Below are 18,028 nucleotides of genomic sequence, written 5' to 3' on the forward strand. Positions count from 1 at the left end.
CTTGGGATTTATCATGAAACTATTGTTGCTTCTTCTTACCATAACCTAAAACTCCTTTTTTGGTTTTAGCAGAATGAAGACGGTGATTTACACACAATTTTAAAAGCATTAAGTTACAACTGGTACCCACTTTATCTGACAACATAAGCAGTGAGATTTAATTTGGCATTTCCCAGAGTTTTCATACAGCACAGCTCTAACCATAGTTATCAATTAGTCTAGTAAATTAAAATATTTAAACACCAGAGGTGCTCTTTGAAATGCATATTTTTAAATCATGACGATGAATGAATTTGAAAATTGGGCAAGGAATAGCTGCAAGAGCACTGGTTTACCTTCTGTGTAAGGAATTGGCTAATAATGCCCTCAAAAATGAACAGAGCAAAGCAGGAAGCCCATATAATGCTATGTCATGTGATTTCGTCTAATGAGACTGTATGGTAGAGCAACAGCATTTATTTACATTGCTGAGGAATGTAATTGAGGAATTTATTGTGAAATGAACTGCACTGATATTGTAAAATTCAATTGCAAGGACAAGGCTTTCTTCGGGACTTCTTGATAGTGGATCCTCACTGGGAATGAGGTCTGTCCCCCTCTTTGGAATACTTGGAAAAGGTCCCCATGCATCAGAGAACTTAAGCACTCTACATATGTTCCATTTACTTCAACCAAGATGGAAAGAAATTCAGTATTTGCTTAAGTGTTAGCAAAGCAGGCCATGAACACGTGTCAGAGGAGAAAAAGAACTCTTATTTCATGTTTTTCTTTTTCCTAATTGTATTGTGTCATTACTAATTGATCGATAATATCTGATAATAATTGACAATTAGGTATATGTATATATTGTTAGGTATATGTATATATGTGTGTGTGTGTAATCATAATTTGCTAGTAATAGCTGACTAATCCTTGAGAAGAGACAAAGTCATGGTGGTAGCTCAGTTAAGATATTTTGCTCTGGATTGAGAGTTGTGAACTCTACCTTTACTGTACTAGTCCCATTGGGCCGGGAGGGCTCAGGTGGACCTTTTGACTTGTGTGACCTAGGCGTATATTTCTTTAATGGGTCTGATATTGTAAAGGCTGATCAAATACTGCCATTCAAACCAAGCAGTTAACCAGCCACAGCCCTCACTTTTAGCTACCTGAGCTACCCTGTAGTAATTGATCTGTGTTAATTCAACCTTTAACAGGAAAGTTGTTTCTATTGATGGCTGTCAGCCATAAAATACTTTTATTGATGGCTCTCAGCAAGTTTGCCTCACTGCTGTGGAAATATGTTTTCTGAGTTCATCACAGCTGTAGGAAATACTGATGGGTCTGTGAAATGCGCAGGACTCCCCTTGCGCTCGTGTTCTGAATTGTAACCCAGAAATTCGATGTTGAGGTTACCTGATTCTTACAAAAGATGGTTGCTGTTTTTATTATGTCAAAAGAAATTGGAAAGCTGTAACATCTCCATTGTCTGGAGGCCTTTGAAATTTGATAATGAAAAATCCTGGAAGGAGACCCACTTGTAGGCAGCATTGTCTGCATTCTGCTCTTGTCTTTGAACCCAAGAAGATGTGGCATTAAATAATATGGAAGGAGATGTAGGACCGGACCGGGCGCAGGTGCCCAGGTGCTGGCGGCAGGAGGCTGCAGGGCGGCCTCTGTGAGGGGAGGCCGGGGCTGCCCCGTGCCGGACACAGGCTCCAATGGACCCACTGCAGGACACGGCTGAGCCCCCCAGCCAAGCTGATGGCGCCTCTGGGACAGCGTATTTTATAGAGGGCAAAATGCCGCACAGGCAGTGAGAAGTGAGGGAGAAAGTGAGAAAGAGCCCTGCAGACACCGAGGTGAGAGCAGAAGCGGGGGAGGAGGTGCCCCAGGCGCCCCAGCAGAGGCTCCCCTGAGGCCGGCCCCTGGAGGGCCCACGCTGGAGCTGGCTCCTGACAGGAACTGCAGCCTCCAGAGAGGAGCCGACGCGGGAGCAGGGGAAAAGTGTGAGGAGGAAGGAGCAGCAGAGAGAAGCTGTTATGGACTGACCACAACCCCCATTCCCCATCCTCCTGTGCCTCTGGGGGGTAGAGGAGCTGGGAGTGAAGGAGTGAAGTTGAGACTGGGGAGAAAAGGGGTAAGTGGGAAGAAGGTGTTTTCAATTTTGTCTTTGTTTCTTACCATCCAAACTGATTTTAACTGAAAATAAATTAATTTTCCCCAAGTAGCGCCTGTTTTGCCTGTGACGGTAACTGATAGATGATCTCCCTGTCTTTACCTCGACCCACAAGCTCCTTCATCTTGTTTTCTTCCCCTGTCCTGTTGAAGAGGGGGAGTGAGAGAGCAGCTCAACCCACCACAAAGACATATAAGTGTTACCCACATAATTATAGGTGAACTTACGGAGTTACTTTTTTCAAACGCATAGCCTTTTTCTGCTCCCTTACTTTGTGTGTGTGCGTACGCCAGTTGCCAGATTGCAGTTTACAATGTAATGCAAAATGCAGTCCAGAGTTACTGTGCTGAATTTGACTCAATATATACAGGCTTCAAAATTAACAGTAACTTCACTTCAAATTGGCTCTGTATTTCTTGGCTACTCTTGTAAAACTTCAGGTTTCTTTTCTTTCATTTTTGAAGGAAAGTTTAATAGTTGCCATTTTTACTAATCTAGTAAAAATTAGTAATGGAAAAAGTAATAGGAGGAAATCAGAAAAAAACCTAAAAACTATAACTAAAGTATCTGTAACTCTAACACCATGGCTTTCTGGAGAAATGTTCCATCATGAATGAGTTTGAATGTTTTTGAAAAAGTGCTGGTGAGTAACAGCATGAAACCTTAAAACCATGAGAAATTAGTGTTTTCTGAGCGAAGATGGATGGGATTTCACTGTAGCAGTTTGAAAGATGGGTTTATTCATGGCAAAGGAAAGGAAACTCTTTTCATCCTTATACTGTGTTGGTTGAGTAAAGCAAAGGAGGATTAAAAAAAGAGCAATTTCTGACATTATGAAGAGTAGTGATTTGAAAGAAATGGAAATGCAGAACTGATTTGACTGTGTTAGGTAGAACCAAGAACAATTAATAATTTGAGAACATAAAGCAGGATGTGGTAGTTTGTCAGGGTTTGCTATCAGTGAAAGATTCTTCACTGCTAATCTTTAAAAACTTAGTGTATGCTTTTCGTTTGAAAAGTCATGCTCTAATTGAAACAGAAACTAATTCAATAACTAAGTTAAGCCCACCAAGTAGACTAAAAAAAACCCAAACATTTTTGGCTTTTTAACTATAAAGTTAAGAATGGGTTTGAGAATATGGATACAAATGAACAAAACAGATAAATGAAATAAGAGTACCAGTGAACTGAACTTTATGAAAGGGAGCAGGAGGGAAGTATGATTTTTTTATTCTCTCTTGCTCTTAAAATAGAATGCTACCATTTTAAAATTATGTTTCCTAATTCAAAGGTATATTCTTCCACAAGCAGAAAACAGGTAAAGGATTAACTAATTATGCAACACCTCAAAGAAAGGTTGAGGTAAAACAGCCCTAGTGCAAGCTGTGCCCTCACCCACAGGGGACAAACGCAGAGGAAAGAGCTGCAAGTGTGATAACTAACAGGTAGTATAACGCAGCTTCATTTTGGGTTAGCGTGAGGCTGCATCTGTCCCTCTGATGTCTGTCTCCCTAACCCCAGCTGAATCCGTTCTGTGACTCTGACTCAGGAATCTGATGAGACTCAGCAATTGGAAATTGTCTCTTTTCTCTGCCACTCACTTGCAGAAATTGCGGCCCAAGCTACCAAATGAATGTGATCTATTTTCTGGCCATCCAATTTAACTTTTGTGCATCTGTGCAGTTCTACTAATGATAAATGAGATATGCGTGGGTAACAGGACAAGAAGTTTTTTAATTGCATGTTATTTATTCATATTTCTCTAAGGTTCTAGAACTGGACCTCCCTCCTCTCAGTCTCAGCTTTCAAAGACAGAAATAATTTCCGTATGCTTCTGAGTATCTTTTGAGGCATCTTTTCAAAGTCTAGCTTTAAAATACAGAGCAATGTTACACCCAATATGTCAAAAAGGAGACATTAGATCCATTCAGAACAGCAATTACTTAAATATTTTTCTTTTCATTGCCTATGCCGATTTTTTAGATAGTGGATTAGATGAGTAAAGAAGATGAAAAACGTGCCTCTTTGTAAAACAACAGAGGCATGTGCCTTTTATTGCCTTTGTCATCTTTGATGAAAATGTGGGAAACAGTAGTTTCAAAGCTTTGGAACACAGGCTGTAAATTGGTTTAACCCAATCAAATAACATCTTTGTTCCCCGATGTAGGGATAGCGTCAGTATTTGTACTCACCAAAGTATTGTGGTAAACTCACCAAATAGAGTGAACAACAAATAACATACTGAAAGAAAATATTATTCATTTTGTATTTCGATTAAAAGGATGCACACATCAACAAACAAAAGCAGAGGATGGATATAAAATAAAAATAAAAGTAAGAACAGGTGAACATGTAAAAATTATATTTACACATTGTTTTCATAATGTTGAATTAAACCTGGGCATTAAACCTTACATTAAGGCTTTTGATATTACAAAACAATATGTTTTATGGCAAAGAAAGGAAGAAAAAGAAACAGGTACATCAAGATTTACAGCTTTCATACACAATGCTGTCAGCAATAGTAGTTTGTTCTTACAATGTAACTTGGTCTTCATACAAGAACCTCATCAATTTTCATCAATGAACTAAGTAATTCTGTGTCTTTTTGTCTTTTCCAAATGGGAAAACAGAGGCTCCCAGTATCTTAGTCACTGACACAGAAAAGATTTAAGCTAACGTCCATCTTGACTGCATGATGAGGAAAATCTTACTGGCAGTTTTCTGCTCCAACAGTCACTGTATGTTTTCACTAGTATTGCATGTAATCTTTAATGTTAAACAGTGAACACTACATTAATTTGTGTGATGAAACTAATCATGTACAACTTAGGACTGAGTCCCTCAGACTTTAGTCATAAAAATAGTCATTAACAGCAAGGAACAGAAAACCTATGTGCTTAAGGATTTAGGAATTCAATTGGACAGGGGGGTGGGCCAGCTATTACAAAGAAACTCTGAAATTTCACATTCTCCTTCCTGTTCTCACATGTATTTCCCTGTAGAGACAAAATCAGTAGTTACACAGATTTGTTCCTGTTTGTGCATGTGGATAGGTTTTCACACATTTTTTCAGTATTGAAAATTATTGAAGCAAAGGTAGTTTCCAATGTTTGCATTGGCATTCATTATGATGCAGATACTGTTGTTTCTATAGTATGATTTACTCATTTAGAGAAGTTAAGTCCAGGGTGTGAGGAAAAGATTTCTGTAGCAAAGATGCAAATGAGAAATGAAATGCAAGAAAAAGTGTTAGAATAGAAGAGTGAAGCTTAGTAAATACATGTTGGGTCCATATCTGAGGTTTGGATTTTACAAAACTTATTTTACTGCATCAGAGAAAGAATGTCTAGAGATTGCAGGTCTACTATAAATCTCTTTTTTTTTTTGAGGCTTGTCAGTCAAATACTTTTCATAGGTACTGATGTTCATTTCTGTAAATCATTCAGAATATTTCCTGAACACTACAGCAAATTAGATAAGTTTGTAAGAGCAACAAGTTTAAGCAAAACATTTCCTCATCAGTTCCCATTTGTGATCAATTCTAAATACAGTTATTTAACTATATATTTAATATGGGAAAAATCTGTTTCATTATCCTTTAAGATTCATTCCCAGTTAATTCATATTCCTCCTACAGAGCACGAGTTTACTTGTACTGAGTGTGCCTCCCTCTTTGTGACATGGCTGTTCCTAAATGTCATTGTCACTATAAGCTACACTATTGTCATTGCATATACTGCAATAAATGAGTGTTTAATAGAATACATGCAATGCAGTATGTAGCATATCATTAGTATTATTTTGCTATTTTGCTTTCTTGAAGAAGCTTACAATAAACCCAAAATCAAATACTAAGGCATCTGAAATCTTAGTGTAGACCTGACAAGTTGTAGGTTTAATGTCCGATTGTTCATCGAAGTATATTCTGAGTCCCCCCAAAGAATTTTGTTCAAGAAGTTTATAAATGACAACTTTTCTTTAATATTATAGGATTTTGAGAGGTTACTTCATATACTTTCATATATCTTTTTTCCTGGTTTAAAAATTACTTCATTAAATTCTTTGCACAGGCTTTCCAACATTCAAAATACAGTGTATTAGGATCATTGCAGTTGATTGCATTGCTAGAGCTATACATTTACATGCAAAAAGCCAAAATTTGGAGTACATTCAACATTTTAAGTTAGTTTTCTTTCCCTGCTTTTACTGATTTACAGTTGTATTTTGGCAGTGCATTAAGGCAAATAAGTGAATAGGTGTTAAGTCCTGTAGAGTCTCTAGAATAAAAAGTATTCAATAGATTTTAACTGAAAACAGCTTTTAAAAAAAAAAAACTTTCTTCTCTGGAGACTAATAAGTAAACAGTGTACAGCTTCACTTTCTCCTTTCATTTCATTTGACATTATATATGCAGCCAAGGAGTAGGTATTTATCCATTCCAAAAGAAGACGTTGAGTTAATCTTAGCAGAGGATCTGCCTGCAAAAACAGTCAAGTAGCTTGAGCCATCCTGTGCGATGGTCCATATACAATAAATAAGGGTGTATGAACTTCTCGGTATCAGCTAGTGTATGTATATCTTCCTGAACTTATCGGCATGGAGACTAAGATTGGTATCTATGGAATCCTTATGTAAAAGAGGAATTTATTCTTCTATATATGCCACTAAAAATATAACTCATTCCATACTTCTGACAGAGACTGGAGTCATAATAAGAGGGTAAATTCTATGCTATGTGCCCAGAGTAGTAAAAAAAAAAAGTGATTTATGAAACACAATGAGGGTCTTACCTCCTTGTAATTAGGTGTTAACATCTTCAGGGTAGTGAAAAACGTTATATTATAAAGAATAATATGCAAAACGTAGACTGTATAATGGCAGACTGTATAATGAACTGATTTTCCATATTAGAGGAGTCTCATAGAGGAGATCTTGTAACACAGCTGTTGTACCTGTCTTCTGTTCCTGTTTTATTGGTGTTAAGGTACATGGTATGTGCTACTAAACACTGGCAGTGTTTATGATTATGCAGCCTTCCAGCAACAGAAAGTACAGTTCAGCCTGCTGATTTATGGACAATTGTTGTGATTCTCACACTTCAGAGCAGTAGGTCTTATTAACTTGGGTGTAAGTCATTTGATGCTTGCTTTGTTGCTTCTCATCTTATTCAATGCTTTGTCATACTTTCCCTGGTTTTCCCCAAACCAATATTCAATTCATGTTGAAAGGAAAGTACTGTAGGTGTTAATTTACTTGGATGATGTCTTCAGGGATACTTTTACTGCCTTACCTTAGTACCATGCCTCTAGGTTTTGTAAATACTGTCAGTGAGGAGCAACCAGTGAAGGGTGGTTCAGAGCAAGAGCTTGACATGGGCGATCAGAGGTTATATCTACAGTGTGAAGCTATGCACTGTAGAAACCAGAGGTGCTTCCCAGACTTGGTTTGCATATGAATGTCGGATGACTTTTGACTTCATGTTGGGATGAGGCAAATTCTGGCCTGTACCCTGATTTGAGAGTAAGGATACCAAACTGCTCAAGCTGGAAAGGAGCTGTGTTGCACTCAAACAGATCATCTGACAGGCACGTTTTGGGCACCAGGTTGGGAGCACTGTATATCTCACTTACGCTTCAATTTAAATGTATCCTATGTCGCCCTCTATAAGAACCTGTCTCTCTTCATTACTGTAGAGTGAGCTTCAAGAGACAAACCCCACTGCTGGGGCATTTAGATAGGTGGTGAGATTTTTTTAGGCCTTCACCTCCTATTGGGTTACGATGTCAGCTGAACTATTTTAGCACAAAATTCTTCAGTATTATATCATGCGGTAGTACTGATAAAACCAAAGCTGTTCCGAACTTCAAACAGGAAATAATAACATAGAAGGTGAGGAAAATTAATTGCATTTATGTCAACCGCCTGGGATGCAAGACTGGGACAAATTAATCTCCAGTGACCTGTTTGCTCCATTGATTTCTTTGGTGTTACATTAAGGAAGAACATGATCCATTATCTATTGCATTGCTAGGAAATAAAAAAGAACTATGATTAAATATAGCCTCGTAATGAGTTGTAATATTGCTTTATCTTATATACACGAGAAAATAGATTCTTTTATTATTGTGGCTATTAGAGCATGTCAGTTTGCTTTCAGCAGAGAGTTCTTTTTCCATTTTGTGCCAAAATTATGTCTCGTTGAAATATTAGTTCATCCAAGCTGAACAATGAAGACAGGGTGTTTTGATTTTGGGAACTAGAAACCTTTGCTTTCTCCTGATTTGTTGCAGCATTTCTACCTTTCCAAGAGCAGTGTTTCATTTGTTAGGTTCATCTTTTCAAATCTATGTTTCTACAGGACAGAAGTAATAGATCAAGTTGTTGTACATTAATCTTTTTTCAGAAGTACCCCAAAAGTAAATTATTAAACCTAAACTAAGTTCAAGAATTTTGTAGTCTGATTGTCATTTTAGTGAATGAGCAGGTATAAATATTAGTGTTATGTGAATGCTGACAAGCTCATGGAAGCTACAGGGTGTTTATTTCATTTATTTCAGCTGGACCAAGTTTAAACTTTTTGTTTCTAGGTGATATTTTATGATCATTAAAGTACTGACCAGCTGAGAGCCATAGTTCCACAAACTGGGATGTATTTAAGTAGACTTTAATGATGTGACCTTGTTATTCAAAATTCCTAAAACTTCATCTGTTTACAGATTTTTCAGTATTATCATTGTTGTGTTTGCAAATGTAAAGACATATGTTAAGCAATTTGTCTTAAGTAGAAGCTGACACAGTGCTAACAGCACTGGAAGCCTGCAAGGCCTGGAGGAGAGGAGAGAAAATACAGCAACTTAGTGTAACAACTGTCAGCTGTGAGAAAGTAGCAGCATTGCTCAACCAGCCACCCCGCTTGAGGGATCTTTCCTTCATACAGCTCCTTGTATTTCTCAGACTGAGAGAGTGAAATTTTTGTGACATACTTAACACTTGGCAAAATATGCTGATAGATTGAAATGTGACTGAAATAGTACATTCCTAAGTTGTGCGTATTTTATAGACTCGTAGGCAGTTGTTGGTGTGTTTCTTTGCTTGTTTTAGGGAGCAGGAGGTATTTCCATTGTATCATTAGTGGCAGAAAGCATCTAGTGTTACAGTCCTGCGCCAGAAATATTAAATAGTTAAACAATATGGTCGCAAAGCAATGCTTAAATGATACATTGATGTTAAACATTGAAAAAGGTAAAGAAGGGGACAAGCCACTCTTTGTGTTTCTGTTTGAAAGGAAAGGAGGTAGGATGTAATGCTGGTGAGCCTTTATAATATCTGAAGTCTTCTCCCTTTTCAGCGCAATCCTCCCATGCTGGTGAATGATCTGTTTGAAGATATCAAAGATGGGGTAATGCTAATTGCCCTTTTGGAGGTTCTTTCAGGGCAGAAGCTGGTAAGAACTTCCTTCTTTCTGAATATACATGATAATTGCATAATTTCTCTAGGATATAATTTTCTAATATGTTTCTATATTTGAATATCGTAAAAAACCTGACTGCTACATAGCAAAATAAGTTTATTCACAGAGTGGGCTATCTAGTTACAAAACCAAAAAAAAGATGATTACAGACTGACATTCTTGATTTTATGCATTTTCTATTAATTTTGTGTTACTAGTTCATAAAAATTGCTTATTTTTATTAGTCTTTGCAGTTCACCTTGGTGTTACTACTATGACACAAACAAGGTCTAAACTGCAAGCTACTTCTATATATCTTGAAGAAATAATGACAGCCTTTTCTTGTTAAATTCATAGCTTTCTCTTTGAAAAAAAATTGTGAGCTCCTCAAATTTCATGGGGTCTTATATCCGTTTACCTTTGTGAGCCCCTCAAATTTCATGGGGTCTTATATCCATTTACCTTGAGAGCTGCTACTTAAAGAACCTTAACTGATGCCAAATGGCTTTTTCACAGCCAAGTTGCGTACAGAGGCCACGGTGTGCACATGGCAAATAGTCTGTTTCTCGGGAGCCAGGCTAGTTTTGTGCATGTGACGTGGGCAAAGAACAAAAGGGTTTTAGGCCAAGGGCTCTCACTTTTTCCAAACCAGTTTGCGATTTGGGTGGCAGCATCTGAAAGAGTAGGGCAACAGTCTGTCATTCAGCTTGCTCTAGGGTTCAGACGTTACCTGTTCCCTCACATGCAGGCAATTTGCAAGTGCCACACTTTTGCCCCTTTTTCATATATCACCTCTGTTTTGATTGCAGGTGATACCCAAAATTAGGTAGTAATTCAGACTACAAGAGTGATTTTACTGTAAGATGGGAAAAAAGCTATACTTCCAAGTGTGTTTCTACTCTGTTGAAATATACCTATTTGTTTCTGTTCGTCTAAGACAGAAAGTCTCCCTCTTCTGGCAAAACAGAAGTAGTAAAACAGCAAAAGAATTTTAATGATGGCACTTGTTACAATGAAGTTCACTGGATTGTATCCTGCCTACATTAATTAGTGAAAGACAAGCGATATCACAGAATCAGAATAATGTCTGGTTAACTTAAAGGTCATGTATAGCAGAATATCCTATTCTGTAGCAACAAAAGGAATTTCAGAATCTATAGCAGGCCTATGTTAAGTCCATTTGTACCTTTATCAACATGAATTTAAATAATAGTAGTGGTATATTTGCATTACAATATAAGATTCAGTGGGGAATTTAATTCCACTGTAGAATATTAGAAGCCTAGGATGTGTTCTTGATTTAATTCAAAGAATTCTGTCTTTTTTTAGCCTACGTGTCTGAAGCTCAGCAAAATTCATTGTTCAGTGAGGGTTTGTGATAGTTTTTTATCACCAATGAGGTATTCGAGAGAATGGATAAAAATCCTGTAGTTAAAATGTCCTCATTCTTCTTCAGTGCAGACTGATTTTTAAAAATAACAATCACCTTGACTTCTCCTTTGCAAGCAAAAATATTTTGCTGAGAGAATGTTGCCTTCTCTCAAATATATATATGTGTGTGTATAAAAAGAGAAGTAGTTCATTTTATGTAAGAAAAACAGTTCTCTGATTTGATTAAGTTTATGGGCTGAAGCCGACAGCTTGCATCCTGAGGTTATTAAGACATCTTTAACTTTTTAGTAATACAACTATCACAGTTAGGTCCCCTATATCTGTTGGTCCTCCCTGTTAGTATATGCAAAAATAGAATTTGGCTGTTCCAAGGAACATTTTAACAAGTAAATCAGTCTAAGTTATGTACATAGGCATTTATAATAATCTGGAACTTCATTTTTTGCACCAAATTGACATAAATCTAATTGGAGTTTACACTGTTCTTTCTCTTTAAGCCTTGTGAGCAGGGACGTCAGCTGAAGAGAATTCACTGGGTTGCCAACATTGGCACAGCTCTTAAGTTTCTAGAAGGAAGACGGGTAGGTTTGGTAGCACTTAGTCCTTTTTTTTCCTTATTTTTTTCTTTCTTTCCTTAAATGTGTGATTTGTATCCGCCTACCTGTTCTTATTCTCCAAAACTGGAGCTATGTATGCAGTCTTCAGTTTCTATACAGTGCCTAAAAGTTGCTGTAAAGGACAAATGTCAAGTTCCAACACTAATATGTAGCAATGTACAGGGTAAAGTTTTGTTTGTTTGGTTTTTTTGGGTTTTTTTTTTGTAGTTAGAATCACCTTGGATGATCTCCTTCCTTTTTTTTTTTTTAAATGTGCTCTTCAGGTCCTCATGTTCCCTACTTTCCTGTTGCTGTTCTCAGCAAAAAACAATGATCTTCAGTTCAGTAGAGGCATTCATTTATAATTAAAAGAATAGATTTATGGACTTCACAAGGTTGTACATGCAAAACTCTACTCCCTGAAAGTATAGACGTGAAAATTTAGAACAGTGTGACCCCTTATTAGCTTGGAAGGACTTCAGACTAATTCCTGGATTGATTCTGGTAAAGTCAATACTGTGGCCATTTTAGAAATGAAATAAAATATTTTATAAATTTAATAAAAGACAGAAAACCTAAAAGCTCAATGTGATCTAGGTATGAATATCAAATAAAAGCGATCTACTTCTATCTTTTTTCCTCATTTTTCTCTCTATATTCTAATGACTTTATCTGTTTTTTAAATTAGATTACAGATATTTTGTTCTTCTAATTTCTGCATTTTAGTTCAATTTTTCTCAATGCAGATGTAGCACCTGATGAATTTTATGTCTCCACAGTGCTGTACACCAGGAGTTGTTGGATTTTGGCATTCTTTCCCTCTCTTCAACCCTATGGCATCTTGACCTAATTATATTTCTCTTATATGGGAAACAATCTTAGCAGATGCCTGTAGAAAGAAGTCTATAAGAGAACTTTTTTTAATTGAAAAATGTATAACCAAAGCAGAGACAAATATATTCCCAGAGCAAAATTCAGTTTTAGCTCACAATTTCACTAGTTTATGTAGCAGTTTGTTAATACAAACCATATCATATGCAGCCTGAGAGTGGAGGCTTAGATACAAAGAGAGCTGCTTTCTGGTAAGACCTGTACAAGATAAGACAAGGCTGGGGTGAAGAGCAAAAAACCCATGCTTCCCTAGTCTACATGTCACAGTGTAGTGGGTGACCCAAACTTTGAATGACCCAACTTATAAGCCAGGAATAATATAGCAGTGCAGCTAGAAAACCGACCCTGCTGAGGATCAAGATAGATTGCCAGAAGTGGAGTACCGTGGTTTTGCTTGCAGTATCTTTGTCTGGACTTTTCTTAGCTATTTTTGCATGTACTTTGTATCAATATGCCAGATTTTATTTTAGAGGAGGTTGGAAATATGCAGTGTGTCAGGTAGATTGGTGTGCATTAGCAGGTGGTCTCTAGGCTGAATCCAGCCTGAAGGATGCATCTATCCAGTCTATCACCCTTTTCCTCCCAGAGGAGGTGGGGATGCTCTTCAGACAACAAATGCCTCTTCGGTAGCTGAGTGCAGTCCCTGGTCTGTACTCAAAGGTGAATGAAGGGAGATGGGTGGCTGTGCTCAGTGCTTTGGGAAGTGCTGACAGGGTCTCTTTCTTCCATGGGCTCTCCCATAAGTAAAATTTATTACACATTTAATCAACTTCCTATTTTCACTGTCCAAACAGACTTCTGCAAATACTCCTGTTACACTGCAAAATGCAGCTGGCAGTTAACAGATATCATTCTGGACCAAACTGGTTTTTTCGTGGTTCTGAAAAGTTTATTTTGTAGTTTTAGATCCTTTTTAATGCAGCATAAGACAAAGGTAACATAACTAGACTAGATAGGCTGTGCTTCTGTGAACAGTAGCCTAATCAGAAGGTTTAGCTGAGTCCCTGTAAATCTTTTGATCTGTAATACATATAAGAAAAACCTCACTTTCTAGAAAAATAAAAGCTTTTGTTGGAATTGGTCCAGCCTAGAGAATGAGACTTTTGGTATATTTTTCTTTAGGTAGGTAACAGAAAATTTTCCTTACTGACTGGTAGAGAAGCAAGTAATGTCAATTTTCCCAGAGTTTTGTCAGATTTCTTGGTGGAGAGGATTGGAAATATAACCTGTGGGGATTTCTCCTCTGCCTCTTCCCAAGCAGCTTGTAGAGTTTTAATTCTGAAAAGAGCTTCACAGCCCTGAACAACAATTTTTTTGTTTGCTCTTGACATTATCTAGTGGGTTTCCAGCTGCTGCAGTCTGGAACTGCAGTCTTTTCTCTGTTTTGGGGAGACAAATGACATCACCTAAAGTGATTCTCCTGCTTTTCTTTAACCTATTCTCCAAGGTTTTTCCATAACCTTTGTCCCTGAACAAGCTTGCAGTGCATGAACACTTTAGCAGCCCTTCATATTTATATCATGATTGATGGCAAACTCTTAGTTTTGCTGAGGAAATAAGTATTAACATATTTGATAATTTTCCAATATGTTTTATTCCATTTCCTTGAGCATTATCTACCTGCTAATTTCTTTATGATATACTCTCTATCCCCTCCTTTACTGCCTTTTATCTTAGGAGCTTATTTTAGGGTGATACTTTATTCAGACTATAGATTAGCATTTGGGAGTTAAGAGTCATGGAATCTGTTCCCGTTTCTGTTGAAAAACTCCATGTGACCTTGGACAACTCATTTTTTCCAACTCTTTTCTTATTTTAAAAGAACTATAGTCAGGTTTGTCTTGCAAGGGAGCCTTAATCAGTGGTGGTAATGTCCTTTACAATACAAGGCACTCTACTGGAGAACTGTGGCATTCTTTTTTCCCTTATCTCTCTTTTATGCTTTCTCCCCCCCTTTTTCCTTTTCTTGTTTATTCTTAAACTCTTCTCTTTTCATTCTGAAGCTATTAGAACTATAGCAAGGAACCCCTGCATAATTTAAAATCTATTACGGAGTATTTAATTTGCTTTCCTTATTAATTTTGTTGTAAGATGTGCCAAAAATGTGCTTTCTTTGCATTATGAAATTAAATTAATGCATTTACCTAGTAATTAATCATTTAAAACTTTTTTTTGTATCATTTTTTTCCCTTTGCTTTTCATGCTAGTCCATATACAGAGGATCTCCGGTTTGTACGATGGTTCTATGTAATTTTTATTGTTCTTTCTGCTTGAAATGAAATACTTTTTCTACAAATAATAGCATGCAATTGTCTTAAAAATCTTTCATTACCTATAGCTATACTTGTCTAAAAAGTGAAATTGCACCATTCAATTATTTTTTAAATTAAGAAACTTATTATTTGATTGCAAAAATGCATTGAAAATATAAAATCTATTTGAAATGCATTTCATAATTGTTATCATTCCTTGTGTGTGGTAATAACACATTTTCTTTCCTATATAGATTAAGCTTGTCAACATAAATTCAACCGATATTGCTGATGGCAGGCCTTCTATTGTGCTTGGCTTGGTGTGGACCATAATTTTATATTTTCAGGTACTACATTTTTTATACATCAGTGTAGCGTGCTCAAATAATGGTTCAGATCATCATTTCATATGAACTGGTATAGTTCCAGTCTTTCACCATAGCTAAGTCACTTTATAATTAACTGAGGATCTGATCCTGAATAAAGCAACGGTTGATGGTAGGGGTGCTTCACATTGGGTAAAATTAGATACTTGTCATCGGAATAGATTGGTCTGGGCCTAGAATGGAGTTACTTCATCACTGGAACATATTCTTCCATTTTCTTTGAAGAATACAACAGAGCAACAGAAGAAAAGAACAGAATTGTGGATTCATGGTACAAGTATCTTTAGCACCCTCAGTGGTGATTGTGCTGTATGTCTAATTCCAGTGCATTTGATGTCAGACAGTAATTATTTTCAAACAATACATGTAAACATGCTGATTTCACTGGGAGATGCAGAAATTTGCAAGGACAAAATTTAGCTGTGAGTGGAGTAGATTGAGAAGGGTTTGAATTTGTAGAGGAGAAACCATTTGCATTCTGTTGAAGTTAGGTGGGAGGGAAAAATCGTTTTCTAAATCCTGTCCATATGAGTTAACAAAATGAGTCACTGCTCAACAATTAAAAAAACAACTGATTTTGTTGCTCTTCTTTATGGAGTTCTTTGGCTTTGGCTCTCTTGTGATGTAGCTTTCATTTCTCAGGGATGCTGTTCTCCTAAGCACCAAACAATGTGATGCCACAATGGATGAGATCTTCTTCTCAGAAGAAAAGTTAGCGAGAATAATGTTAACATTTTTATTTTAACTTATAGCTCATTGAGATGAATGGGGAAAACTATGCTTCTCAGAATTACTGAAACTTTAGTTCTCTGCATCAGTTTTACTTGGGTTATTTTTTGAGCTTTTCTTTAGTTGTCACAGGCAGATACATCATTTTAACATGAATGAAAGTAGAAATGCATGACAGCTGTGGTTCTCATTGTGACAGACTCATTCTGTGATGTGACAAAACTTTGTTTTTTAAGTAGACAGCACAGACAATCTTGCAACATCCTCTGGATATAACTTTTTCATGTTAAAAAAACAAATTGTTAGTCAACTTAATGGTCTTAAAATAATCAAGTTAATAATTTTCATTTGATAAAGGCATGATGCGAATAACTGTCATACACCCTTGGCAAGCACTACTGATGCACTTTGCCTGCAGTACATTCACTCTTCCTTCACAAGGTACCTTTAAACCTGCAATTGAATTTGTGCCAAAACAGTACAATGGTAAATAAAGAACTATCCAGATGAGATCATTGAGGTCACTTCCATTCTTTGATTGAATGAGCCTCCTCTGAAATTAGTGGATTGTTTTATAATTTGAATTCAAGCTAAATGTAAGACATTGTCTCCTATTTCAATGGTAATTTGTCATAATAGATAACATGACACACATGCATATTCTTCTAGCTGTAGGGTGTTAAGAAAGTCAATGATTGCTAGATGTCTTCTACTTCTGAAATTAAGACCATCATCTGGGCACATAAACTAGCATTTTTGAAGCTACTTTAATATACAGTTAAATAAAACACAGCATGTTAATCATAGCTTCTGCACAACTTTGTCAGCTGTATTAGGAAATTAGTTAAGAAACCGGTGAGAATTAAGAAGATTACAAACAGTCCATTAACATTTTTCCCCCACAGATTGAAGAGCTTACCAGCAACCTCCCACAGCTGCAGCCCTTGTCTAGCAGCACGTCTTCTGTGGAGAGTGTTGTCAGTTCAGAAACTGCGAGTCCCCCAAGCAAACGGAAGGTGGTAACCAAGGTCCAAGGAAGTGCCAGGAAGGCTTTGTTAAAATGGATACAGTACACAGCAGCAAAGTAAGTAACCTACAAATGAACTGAATTTATATCCTAAGTGCAAAGTTTTTCTTCAGATTCTAAACTCTCTCGGTCAGGGATTGTCCTTTTGCTCTGTATTTATATATCACCTCCCTGTGATCATATTCTTTTTGACAACTGAGGCTGCTAAATGTTACCACCATACAACAAACAAGTAATAAATAATGATTTGCATTAATTTTACAAGCAATCATATTTTATAGTTTCTGAATAATGAATGGGATTATCTTTGACATAATGAGGAACTGAAAGGGGAATTAGATGTCTGAATGACAATGTATTAGTCCTGCTGCCAAAACACTCGATGTGACAATGCAAGTCCCACACCGACTTAGCATTCCACAGTGACGGAGCTTGTAGGAGCACTAAATTCTGGCAGTTGCTGTTGAAAGGCAGGTGATGAAAAATTATGAATATCCTTCTGCAGTTTTGTGATACAAGGGACATATTACTACAACAATTATCCTGAATTTTCATTCTTTTTAATCCAAGTTAGTTTGGAGTTATTTCTTGCTATCTCTTCCTAACTTAAGAATGTTCTCCTTTATTTGGTATAATTATCCCACATTTGCTGTGTTTCCAAAAAGGCATAAAAATAAAGCATAAATTAGATCAAAAATACAATAGTAGTTTGATGGCTTCCACAATAAGAAAATAAAAATCAAAGATGTAAAAGAATAAAATGGATTTATTTGTTCAACTTAAGGAATCACTGCTATTTGAAGAGATCAATCATGTGCAAAATGTGGACGGGAAATGGCCAGTTATGGAATGGTGCCTCAGAGAAAAGAAATATAATTGTAAAAATACAGACTTTCTCCAGTTCTCCAATAAATAGGTAGAATACAGTAATTTATAGTGCAGTACAGTCTAATTTGGCATTCTTCCTATTGCACTGTCGTCAGTAAGAGATGGGCAACTGAAAGTGGTCAGCTGCAATTTCCAGACATGTAAACAAACAAAATACAGAGAGGTTCGTAAATGAAACTGTCAACATTATGGAGAAGAGTAGGTGAAACCTGTGGAAAGAAGCCTAGAGGAAGGATGGTGCACTTTGCCTAGCCCT

The 18,028-nt window shown here is 36.8% G+C and overlaps 1 protein-coding gene across 1 annotated transcript in view; it reads left to right on the forward strand.

The window, feature by feature from the left end:
* The window catches only part of SYNE1 (spectrin repeat containing nuclear envelope protein 1), a 314,802-nt gene that overhangs the window by 55,610 nt on the left and 241,164 nt on the right, over positions 1-18,028 (forward strand). Inside the window, exons 4-8 of the mRNA XM_075146137.1 lie at positions 9,510-9,605; positions 11,501-11,584; positions 14,698-14,718; positions 14,997-15,089; positions 16,763-16,941. Coding sequence (XP_075002238.1) covers positions 9,510-9,605; positions 11,501-11,584; positions 14,698-14,718; positions 14,997-15,089; positions 16,763-16,941 — 473 coding nt within the window. The remainder of the gene's footprint in view (positions 1-9,509; positions 9,606-11,500; positions 11,585-14,697; positions 14,719-14,996; positions 15,090-16,762; positions 16,942-18,028) is intronic.

This window comes from Calonectris borealis, chromosome 3 (assembly GCF_964195595.1).
Source record: "Calonectris borealis chromosome 3, bCalBor7.hap1.2, whole genome shotgun sequence".
In the NCBI taxonomy this organism is placed as follows: Eukaryota; Metazoa; Chordata; class Aves; order Procellariiformes; family Procellariidae; genus Calonectris; species Calonectris borealis.